Source organism: Ovis aries, chromosome 1, assembly GCF_016772045.2.
Source record: "Ovis aries strain OAR_USU_Benz2616 breed Rambouillet chromosome 1, ARS-UI_Ramb_v3.0, whole genome shotgun sequence".
NCBI classification, from domain to species: domain Eukaryota; kingdom Metazoa; phylum Chordata; class Mammalia; order Artiodactyla; family Bovidae; genus Ovis; species Ovis aries.
Window position 1 is genome coordinate 69,515,254 of NC_056054.1, and position 12,254 is coordinate 69,527,507.

Below are 12,254 nucleotides of genomic sequence, written 5' to 3' on the forward strand. Positions count from 1 at the left end.
TATATCTGCTTTCCTGAGTAGCTAAGCTGGTAAAGAATCTGCCTACAATGCAGGAGACCCCAGTTCAATTCCTGGGTCAGGAAGATCTGCTGGAGAAGGGATAGGCTACCCACTCCAGTATTCTTGGGCTTTCCTGGTGGTTCAGCTTGTTAAGAATCTGCCTGCAATGTGGGAGAGCCTGTAATTTCACTGAAGCACACTATCCTAGACTGTTTGGGTATTAAGGTCATACCCTACTAAACATAACATTTAGATACAACTACACTTTTTCCAGTCTTTGGAATGTTTTGTATAAGACTTGAGTATATGTTTTTTGAAATTATGGTAAAAATTATCTGCTCTGTGATTTCTCTTAGTAGATTGTTACAGTTTTGCTAGATTATATGTTCTAACAAACTCCATTTTATTGAAGTCTCAAAATTTATTGGAATGTTTTCATGTAACTTTCTTTTTGTTCTTCAATCTGTGCTGTATTTATACTTCCTTTTTAATTAACATATTGTGTCTTTACCCATTTTTAATATCAATCTAAACAAGTACATATTAGGAATTTCTAAAAACTGAACTATGTAAGATATCCAGGTAATTTTTATTAGACCCATATGCTGAGAAACAGTGATGTAGAATGATGCTGTCCAATGCCAAGGAGGAACTGAATTTTTAATTTAAAAAATTTAAAAATTAATTTAAAATTTAATAGTCACATGTGGCTACCGTCTATTGGATAGTGTAACTCTGCTGCTGCTAACCCTAGCAGGTCTAATAAAGACCCCCTAAGATACAAGACTTCAATAAAAGACTTTAGTTTCTCTCAATGGCAATAATTTAATACACACTCCACAATCTAAAACTTACAGTAAGGTAATAAAATGTGAAACACTTAGGCTAAAGAAAATTTGTGCACACGCAGTTCTGCAGAATTTCACAAATTTTTCATGTGGTGAATAACAGTAATTTTTTTTAGAAACACGTAGGAGTGAAGAAGCTGTGCAAACAAGAATATTTTCTCTCTTTTACATTACGACGGTGTGCATGTGTACTCAGCCGCTCAGCTGTGTCTGACTCTTTGCGACCCCATGGACTGTAACCCACTGGGCTTCTCTGGCATGGAATTTTCCAGGCAAGACTACTTGAGTGGGTTCCCATGCCCTCCTCCAGGGGATCTTCCTGACTCAGGGACTGAACCTGCATCTCCTGCATTGCAGGAGGATTCTTTAAGATTATTAGATTTATGGAAAAAAAAATACAAAGAAAACCATATTTTACTTCAGTGTCTAGAAAAAAGTAACAAGATTTTAAAAAACAGTTATAAGGATAAAAATTTGAAATGTTCACAAGTGTTTACTTTAAAATTTTATACCCAAACAACACACTGGTAAAGTAGTTCTGAGACCATTTCAGTTTTAGAGCTTAACTATACATTTCAAATTTCACTGCAGCTTGTTGCACAAAATAGAAAGGCAGTTTTATACCATAGTGACATTTATTGTGAGGAAAGGGACCTTGCAAAGGACATAGTCAACCATGATACTGAAGAAATAAAAGGAAGGAAATGAATAAGACCCAGTTTTTCCCTTCTAATTTGGGTATCATGTCTTATTTATGAAATAATACTGTAGAACTTTATCACTTGTAATATTAAGGAATGTTATAACCTTAAGTCATTTGGCTCTGCAAATAACACACAAGGTATATGTTTCAATCTTGGAGAAAGAAACAATTTAAATGAGAACCTAAAATGTGGATTATATAGAACTATATGTACGTGGAGGTATGCCAGGTATTTATTGTTCTATCCTAAATGAAAAGCATATACGTGTACATTACGTAATTCAATTTTTTAAAGTTCCTGATAGACACTTCTGGCCTTTACAGTCTTACAATGTTTCTCTTGATCCTACTTTCTACATATTACAATCACAAATTATTTAGGAAAAAAAATAGGTAAGCAGGGATAGGTAAGGAAATGAGTAGATAGAAGGTGAGGGATAAATTATTATAGGCTGTATATTAGAATAAATTACTGTAATTAAACAATTAACACTTATATAAAGATACCTACCAAATAACAGTGAACACTAGTCTAAAAATTAAGTTGGTTTGACCAGTAGAGAGAGTTGGAGTTTCAAGGTCCAAGAAGTTATGTGAAACTGAAGTGTGGGGAAAGTGCTTTTAAATTATTATGCAAAGAGATGAAGAGACATGAAATAGTAAAGTGAGGAAGGGAATGATTTATGAAGAAAGTCAGGTGACAGTAACCCAAAACAGCAGGAAAAGAAATGGATCATTATTCAATTACGAATCACCTTGTTTTATATTTTAATGATCCTGTTCTTAGTTTTTCTGTACACTTTTTTGATTGCTTTTCAGCTTTTCATCTGACTAGTTACCACCACAGCGTATTTAACTCAAAGACAGGTACTAACAGGAGTCCTTTTGAATAAAACTACTTACAATTCAGCATCATTAGAATATCATTTTGTTTCTCCTTTAATCAAATATTTCTAAAAACTCAGAAGCTATTATTTTCTTGTTAACCACAGCAGACAGATATGCCTCTCATTTATATTCATGACCTACTGTGACTGCACTTGGTAGAAATGCTTCCATGATGAATAAGCTGCCTCAGAGATGTTAGGTTACCACCTTGGATTGATTTTTTGTTTTGTTTTTTTGCCAGTTTCCTTGGTATGATAATTCTTATGGTAACCTGCATGGCAATACTATGAAATAGTTGATTCTTAAGAAGAAATTTTAAAAACTTACATAAGAAGGCAGTCTTATAAGCTGGTTATATTCTTTTCTTTACTATATAATATTCAAGCCAAATAAGTGTGAGGTATTATCTGTGGATATCAGAGTAGACATTGCACAATGCTAAAACTGCTCTGCCTTCCCTCTCTTTGCTGCCCCTGTGGTACACTGTGCTCCATACTTACTAATAATAAATCTATCACTCCTAATCAAGAAGATGCTTTCTCACCCTGTCAGACAAATCAGATCATTTCTAGATATGGCCTCTTCCTGACGAAAGTAAAAACTCATACCATACTTTAAGGACACTTTCCGGAAGCCTCAAGGCTTCCACTGCTCCTGAATTGACTACCAAAAAAAAAAAAAAAAAAAAAAGAGGAAGTTCTAGTCACTGCATTTGGTCACGGCTATTTCTGCTTCTTGCTAATTATATGCCCTTGTGCAAGTTATAGATCCTTCCTGTGCTAACATTATCTATGAAAAATAAAAACGAAAGAGCACTGATAGCATAGTGAAGAATATATGATAGCACTTGGACAGGATAGAGTTGCCAGGGGCTAGGGACTGGTGTGGAATGATGACATCAGAATTAACTGGGAGGGGAAAAGGGAGCTTCTTGTGATGTTAGTAATATCCTATATTTGATAAGGATTTGGATAACAGATCTAAGCATTTGTTAAAACTCAGTTAATGTATAATTAAAATTTGGGCATTAGATTTTATGTGAACTCAAAGAAAAACTATACACAAATATTTAACTCTTTTGAATGAAATATGTGCTGAAGTATTTACGGGAAAGTATGATGATGTTTGTAGTTTACCCTGAACTGCATCAAAAAATAAAGAGAGACTGAAGGATGGGGAGAGGATAGAGAGATGGATAAGTGACAACAGCAGAGCAAAATGTCAACAATACAATCTCTGTAGTGCATAAAACAGTGATCACTGTGAAATTCTTTCAACTTGGCTTTATGTTCGAAAAAACGTTAGAAAAAAAAAAAGCATCCTGTTTAGAGTATCCACTAGTCAGTGGTAGCACATAACTAGTTTTGGCTGAAGAACAATGAATGGGAAGTCAAATCACTGAATCTAATAGATTCAGTCAAAAATCTACTGCTACTTCTTCCATAAATGTTTGATCCCAAATCATGATTTACTTAAAAAAAAAAAAAAAAAAAAGGCTCTGGGATTCTTATATAAAACTCAATTACTTTCATTTCATTTATTACTTTCTAAAAAGCTTAATCATGCAGGTAATTCAGGTAGTTACAGTTAATAGGATGACACATCTAGAGAAAGCAACTATTAGAATAGAGTTAAGTAGAAAGAGAAGATAAAAAGCAAATATAATTTTACTGTATGACAAATCTCGCTCAAATAGTTTTCTGCTTATTGAATAACTCTTATGGTGCACTATTTTTAAAAATTTCAACTTCTTACACATTATTCAAAAGGTGCTCTTAACAGATTTAGTGCTGAAAATGCTTCAAATTGTCAAGTCCGATGAGGGGGATATCAGATTATTTTATTTTGTATAGCTCAGCTATAAATCATGAGCTATATAGGTGAAAGTTAATGAACAAGATAAGCAAACATATGTTGAGTTTCGAAAGGTTAGTTAACTTAGGAGCTGCAACTTACCTACGTAACAGAGCTAAGCGATGCTCACAGCAAGAGCACAGAGGCACAACAGGAAAAGGAAAGGGCAGTTGGATGTGAGGTGGTAAGGACTCCTGGGAATTAACTTCAAGTTTAAAGAATAATTGTTGGCACTTATTGCAACTGGGTAAAATATCACTCACTGGCTTAAGCAGGTATTGATAAGAAAATAAAATATTCCTTATGCGTTTGAATAATAGTTTCTTTTTATAAAAATTCACTTACTTGATTGTCTTTTTCATTATCTTTGATAACCAAATACCTTAATAAATTCAACGAAGCCATTATCCTGTTAATTAAAAAAATATGATTTGTTACTTACAGTACGATTTTACATAATCAGCAAATTCAGTGAATAAAGGTTAAGTTAAAACCTTGGGTATATTTCTACAATTATGTTTGGGCATCCAAAACTTTTCCTTTAAAATATTTTATCACACATCTTCTTTCCTTAACATAATTTATTACTCTTGTTCTCCAAGTTCACAAAATTTAATTGTGAAAATTACTATTCTCTTTTTCCCCAAGGGAGACTGATGCTGTTGCTGCTGCTGTTAAGTCGCTTCAGTCGTGTCCGACTCTGTGTGACCCCATAGACGGCAGCCCACCAGGCTCCCCCGTCCCTGGGATTCTCCAGGTAAGAACACTGGAGTGGGTTGCCATTTCCTTCTCCAATTCTCGAAAGTGAAAAGTGAAAGTGAAGTCGCTCAGTCGCTCTTTGCGACCCCATGGACCATAGCCCACCAGGCTCCTCCATCCATGGGATTTTCCAGGCAAGAGTACTGGAGTGAGGTGTCATTGCCTTCTCCACCAAGGAGACTTGTTATCTTTAATGTTTGAAAATACCATCTTTTGCTTCTTGAATTTTAAGATTCCTTTTATACACAACAATTTCTCAACATTCATTCTAGTAATACTAAAAGTAATATTACATATTGTATATGAAAAAAAAGATGTATGTCTTGGAAAACAAAACAATAAAATCCAAACATATAAGCAACTAAACAACAAAAATTACTTAAACATGTAAATATGTAATTCTATAAAGTAACCATTAACTATAAAATCATAGGAAATTATGTTTTATTTTAGTTTAGGTTCCCAAAACAGGGGTTTCACATTTTATTCTGAATTTACTATGTGAACCTTAGTAATGGTCACCTCACCTATCTGAGTTTTGCAGTAGATCTGTTTCAGCACCCTCTGGGAGAACGAGTACCAAATCCAGAAGGGAAATCAGCTGTGGTCCTGTAAACCATTTGTTATGTGTTTTCTGAGAAGCAAAAGAAAACATGAAAAAGGCTTTAAATAACAGGTTGATAAATACATGTGTTTTCCTAGTACCTTGATACTACAAAAACTAGCCATTACACATTTTAAATACATATTTTTAACTTTGATTTCCATTCACTATTTCCAGGCACTTGGAACAAACTCTGCTAGTTTGAGAGCGCTGGTATGCTCTTTCTCTGTTCTCTACATGGAATTACTGAGTATTTACAAAGAGACTTCACAAGTATGCAGCAAAACAAAAAGAAATCATATTATAAGAATTGATACAATTTAAATCTATAGTTAACAAATTTCAAAATCAGAGTAGAAATGGGGGGAAAATATACAATCATACCTCATTTTACTGCCTTTTTTTACATAGTGAAGGCTTGTGGCAACTTTGTGTCAATTAAGTCTATCAGCACCATGTTTCCAACAGCATTTATTCACTCCACATCTGTGTCACATTTTGATAACTCTCCAAAACTTCAAACTTTCATTATTATATATTTAGCAGGGTGATCTGTGATCAGTGATCTTTGATGTTATTATCATTAACTGTTTTGGGGCACCATGAACCATGCTCACAGAAGACAGTGAACTTGAAAAGTGTGTGTGTTTTGACTGCTCCAATGTCTGACTATTCCTCTGTCTCTCCCTCTCCTTGGTCTTCCCTGTTTCCTGAGACACAACAGTCCTGAAATCAGGCCAATTAATAACCCTACAATGTATTCAAGTAAAAGGAAGAGTCATATAAGTCTCATTTTAAATCAAAAGCTAGTACTGATTAAGCTTAGTGAGGAAGCATGTCAAAGGCCAAGCTAGGCCTCTTGTGCCAAAAACAGTTAGCCAAGTTAGCCTAAATGCAAAGGAAAAGTTCTTGAAGGAAATTTAAGAGCTACTCCACTGAACACACAAACAATAAGAAGGTGCAACAGCCTTATTGCTGATACGGAGACAGTTTTAGTGGTCTGGATAGAAGATCAAACCAACCACAACATTCTCTTAAGCCAAAATATAATCTAGAGCAAGGCCCTAACTCGTCCGTTTTATGAAGGCTATGACGTGAGAAAGGTGCGGAAGGAGTTTGAAGCTAGTAGATGTTGGCTCATAAGGTTGAAGGCAAGCAGCCAATTCCAGACCTAACAGTGCAGGGTGAAGCAGCACGTGCAGATATAGAAGCTGCAGTAAGTGATTCAGAAAATCTAGGAAGGTAATTTTGGGCTTCCCTTGTGGCTCAGATGGTAAAAAATCTACCTGCAATGCAGGAGACCTAGGTTCAATCCTTGGGTTGGGAAGATCCCCTAGAGGAGGGCATGGCAACCCATTCTAGAATTCTTGCCTGGAGAATCCCCATGGACAGAGGAGTCTGGCAGACTACTGTCCATGAGGTTGCAAACAGTTGGACACAACTCAGTGACTACGCACAGCACAGAAAGGTAATTAATGAACATAGCTACACTAACCAAAAGATTTTTAATGTAGATGAAAATAGACTTATACTGCAACAAGATGCCACCTAGGCTTTCACAGCTAGAGGAGAAAATGCCTGGCTTCAAAGCTTCGAAGGACAGACCGACTCTCAAGAGTTAATACTTGGTGGCCTGAGGTTGAAACTAATGCTTACTTTTTACTGTTCCAAAAATCATAGGGCCTGTAAGAATCATACCAAATCTACTCTGCCTATGCTATATAAATGGAACAATAAAACCTTGACAGCATATTTGTTTATAACATGGTTTACTGAACACTTTAACCCTACTCTTGAGATCTACTGCTCAGAAGAAAGATTATTTTCAAAATATTACTACTGTTCACTGATAATGTACTTTGTCACTTAAAAGATCTAATGGAGATGTAAAATGAGATTAATGTCCTCATGCCTGCTAATCAAATATCCATTCTGCAGCCCATGGAAAAAGGAGTAATTTCAACTTTAAAGTCTTACTCTTTTAGAAATATATTTCATAAAGTTATTGCTTCAGAGACAGTGATTCTTCTGATGTAACTGAAAACCTTCTGGAATCATTCATGATTCATGAGAAAAGGTCAAAATATCAACATTCACAGGAATTTGGAAGAAACTGATTCCAGCTCTCACAGAGGACTTGGAAGAGTTCAGAACTTCAGTGGAAGGACTTCCCTGGTGGTCCAGTGGTTAAGAATCCACCTTCCGATGCAGAGGACGTAGGTTCAATCCCTAGTCAGAGAACTAAGATCCCACATGTAACAGGGCAACTAAGCCCACATGCCACAATCAAAGAAAACCCACATGCTACAACGAAGGCCCAGGACAGCCAAAATTTTTTTTAAAAAAGGAAGTAACAATAACTGTGGTGGAAACAGCAAGAGAACTAAAATTACAAGTGGAGCCTGAAGATGTAAATGAACTGCTGCAATTCCAATGATAAAATCTGAACAGATGAGGAGCTGTTTCTCCTAGGTTGGCAAAGAAAATTGTGTTTTAAGATGGAATAGATTTCTGATGAAGATGCTATTCAGACTGCTGAAATGACAACAAAGGATTTAGAATATTACACAAAACTTAGTTGATAAAGCAGTGGCAGAGTTTGAGAGGACTGACTTCAATAATCAAAGAACTTCTATTATGGGTAAAATGCTGTAAGACAGCTTCGCATGCTGCAGAGAAATCATTTGTGAAAGAAACAGCCAATCAATCTGGCAACTTTACTGCTGTCTTACTTTAAGAAATAGCCACAGCACCTTGATCAGTAGCCATCAACATTGACCTTCCACTAGGAAAAGGATGACAACTCCCTGAAGGTTCAGATGATGGTTAGCATTTTTAAGAAATACAGTATTTTAAAATTAAGGTATGTACATTGTTTTTTTTTTAGACATAATGCTACTGCACTTAACAGATTAAAATGTAGTCTAATTAACTTTGATATGCACTGGAAAACCAAAAATTTTGTGCGACTTGCTTTACTGAGATTTCTGCTTTATCATGGTGATCTGGAGCCAGACTCATACTATCTCTGAGGTGTGCCTGTACCCTAATATTAGAGATAGAAAAGGTCCATAGCACAAGATTCCACATTAATGTATTCCACAAATGAATAAATAAGTCCTACAAAATAAAAGAATAAACTGATAATTGACACCTTAGTTATGTTCTTACCTTTAATGAAATGTCGATTTGATTTTTGATATTTTGAATAATAAAGGCCTCCACACCTGAGTGATTACTTGTACTCAGTAAGCACCTTTAAAGCAAAATTACAATACATTTGAAATTATCCTGGACTGCATTATAAATTAAATAATGCTAAAGTTTCACAAATTCAAATGGGCCATGTGTTATTTGCAGAAATAGGAAAAAAACAGTGCAGACAACGACAAAGTCACCTGTTATGGCTACTGCCCTCACTAATTGGTAAATTCTATTTTAACTGGGTTCTTCAAAAAGAAATTTCAATTAAACCAAACTTGAATCTTTTTATGCATATAGTTGCAATGATCTAACACGGCAAGAACAGTCACTAGTATAATAGTTTAAAAACTCCCCAAATTATTCCCTGTTTGACTAGTCTGGTTAGATTAACTGAACTGCAAAGAAAGGAAACTCAATCTGATCAACCTAAGAAGAGGGAGTTTTCTGGGTAGGAATACAGGTAGATCAGAATAGGAAAGCTGGTATAAGACCTAAGCATCAAACGGAGATTTCATAAACCTACTGTGATTCTTATCAAACAGAAATGAAGAAAAAAGGAATCAAGAGTGCTAGTATTGGGCAATCCCAAAGAACACTTCTTACTTAGCATGTTAACACTGCCCCAATTAGGTTTTAACTCACTTTTATTACCCAGGTATCAACAAACTAAGGTCTGTAGGCCAAATCCAGCCTACTGCCTATTTTGTTTTATTAGAATACACTGACCCTTACTACAAACAAAGTTGAGCAGTTGTGACAGAGGCTATGTAGCCCATAAAAACTATATTTACTTCTGGCCCTTTAAGAAAATTTGCTGATCTTCAAATCAGAGCTGCTAGAATCTTTTGCTTCTCAAACAGTACTATTAATAAGCTCCACTATAAGTCCATTAATTTCAACTGTGAATAATGGATATTATTGACATATATAAAGTTCTAGCAGAAGTCTTACCAATCTCAGTTTAATCTTTTCAGTCTACTTTAATTTTAGCATATTTCAATTAATTGAACTGAAGTATATATATATGGTTATTTATTATGTAATATTCACATAATATATATTTATATATGTATACATAATTTTTGATTAATTTATCTCTACCTATCAAAGAGAAAGTGAAAGTGAAGTCACTCAGTCGTGTCCGAGAGTGGAATTACATGCAAAACACACCAAAATACAATAATCTTGAATAATTAATGGCATTAATTTGGTTTTCAATGAACCACACATTTCTCAATTAACCTTTGATACATACCTAAATAATGTATATTTGCCTTGTGGATCCAATTTGTTAATATACAGCTGAAGCACAGCTAAACCTTTTCTCCTCTAAAATGGAACAAATAATATTGTTACATAAACTAAAGATTAAATTATTAAAACTTTTCACTGCAACTCATTATTATTTAGTCCCAGATATTTACATACCAATGTCTCAATGGGGCAGAGGGTCATTATTTTGACTAAACCCTGGAAATAAAAAAACAAATTTATTTCAAATATTAGATTATATTGACTACAAAGAAACAACTGTATTATTAATGTATACTAAAAATTCAGAGAAATGAGGATAAGAGATTTAAAGCTGAAGTAATTTTTGCCTTAACCTTTCATTCTACTCTTATGCCCACAGGAAGCTAAGTACAATCCATTTTGTAACTGATATTGAGTGGGTGTTACCAAGTATATAGTTAGAAGCGCATAGTAATTTTCAATTATGTCTAGGGTGGCAAAAGAAATGAACTCAAACATATAGAAATATAATCCACTAATTTAAAATAATCAGACTTATTATATACTAACAGAAGGCAGAAAAACATTTACTTTTGCTTTATAGACTTTGCCAAAGCCTCTGACTGTGTGGATCACAACAACTGTGGAAAATTCTTAAAGAGATGGGAATATGAGAAAACCTGACCTGCCTCCTGAGAAATCTGTATGGAGATCACGAAGCAACACTTAGAACCGGACATGGAACAGCAGACTGGTTCCAAATTGAGAAAGAAGTACGTCAAGGCTGTATATTGTCACCCTGCTTACTTAACTTAAATGCAGAGTACATCACGCAAAATGCCGGGCTGGATGAAGCCCAAGCTAGAATCAAGACTGCCAGGAAAAATATCAATAAGCTCAGATACACAGATGACACCACCCTTATGGCAGAAAGTGAAGAACTAAAGAGCCTCTTGATGAAAATAAAAGAAGAGAGTGAAAAAGTTGGCTTAAAGCTCAATATTCAGAAAACTAAGATCATGGAATCCGGTCCCATCACTTCATGGCAAGTAGATGGGGAAACAATGGAAACAGTGACAGACTTTATTTTCTTGTGCTCCAAAATCACTGCAGATGGTGACTGCAGCCGTGAAATTAAAAAACGCTTGCTCCCTGGAAGAAAACCTATGACAAACCTAGGCAGCATATTAAAAATTAGAGACGTTACTTTGCCAGCAATGGTCCGTCTAGTCGAAGCTATGGTTTTTCCAGTAGTCATGTATGGATGTGAGAGTTGGACTGTAAAGAAAGCTAAGTGCTAAAGAATTGATGCTTTTGAACTATGGTGTTGGAGAAGACTCTTGAGAGTTCCTTGGCCTGCAAGGAGATCCAACCAGTCCATCCTAAAGGAAATCAGTCCTGAATATTCATTGGAAGGATTGATGCTGAAGCTGAAACTCCCATACTCTGGCCACCTGATGCGAAGAACCGACTCACTGGAAAAGACCCTGATGCTGGGAAAGACTGAAGGCAGGAGGAGGAGACAACAGAGGATGAGATGGTTGGATGGCATCACCGATGCAATGGTCATGAGTTTGAGTAGGTTCTAGGAGTTGGCGATGGACAGGGAAACCTGGTGTGCTGCAGTCCATGGGGTCGCAAAGAGTTGGACACAACTGAGCGACCGAACTGAAACTGATTTTTCTATATAAATAATGGAAAAACCAATTTGCTAAATTGACATCTAAGACCTATTTGGCTATGATAGCAAATAACTAATAAACAGGGGCAAAACAAATCACAGGAGAGAAAACAAAACATTTTTGTAGTAATGAATTATATATGCCTTGATATAGTCCTGAGGACCTGAGTTATGATAAAGTAAAGGAGCTTCATTGTGCAAGGTTCCTACAAAACCAAAGTGTTAAAGAAGAAAGCTGTATTTCCCACTGGATGCTATACTGTCAAATATAGTAGCCACTAGCCACATGTAGCTGCTGCTGTTGCTGCCAAGTCACGTCAGTCGTGTCCGACTCTGTGCGACCCCAGAGATGGCAGCCCACCAAGCTCCCCCGTCCCTGGGATTCTCCAGGCAAGAACACTGGAGTGGGTTGCCATTTCCTTCTCCAATGCATGAAAGTAAAAAGTGAAAGTTAAGTCGCTCAGTCTGTCTGACTCTTAG

At 35.7% G+C, this 12,254-nt stretch overlaps 1 protein-coding gene across 2 annotated transcripts in view; it reads right to left on the reverse strand.

Annotated features, from left to right (window-relative positions):
• Positions 1-12,254, reverse strand: part of GLMN (glomulin, FKBP associated protein) — a 45,633-nt gene that overhangs the window by 9,285 nt on the left and 24,094 nt on the right. For both annotated transcript variants that reach the window (XM_004002193.6, XM_012176212.5), the window contains exons 12-16: positions 10,289-10,330; positions 10,116-10,189; positions 8,828-8,912; positions 5,580-5,686; positions 4,639-4,702 (exon numbers count right to left, since the gene is read on the reverse strand). In XM_004002193.6, the coding sequence (XP_004002242.1) occupies positions 4,639-4,702; positions 5,580-5,686; positions 8,828-8,912; positions 10,116-10,189; positions 10,289-10,330 (372 nt within the window). The remainder of the gene's footprint in view (positions 1-4,638; positions 4,703-5,579; positions 5,687-8,827; positions 8,913-10,115; positions 10,190-10,288; positions 10,331-12,254) is intronic.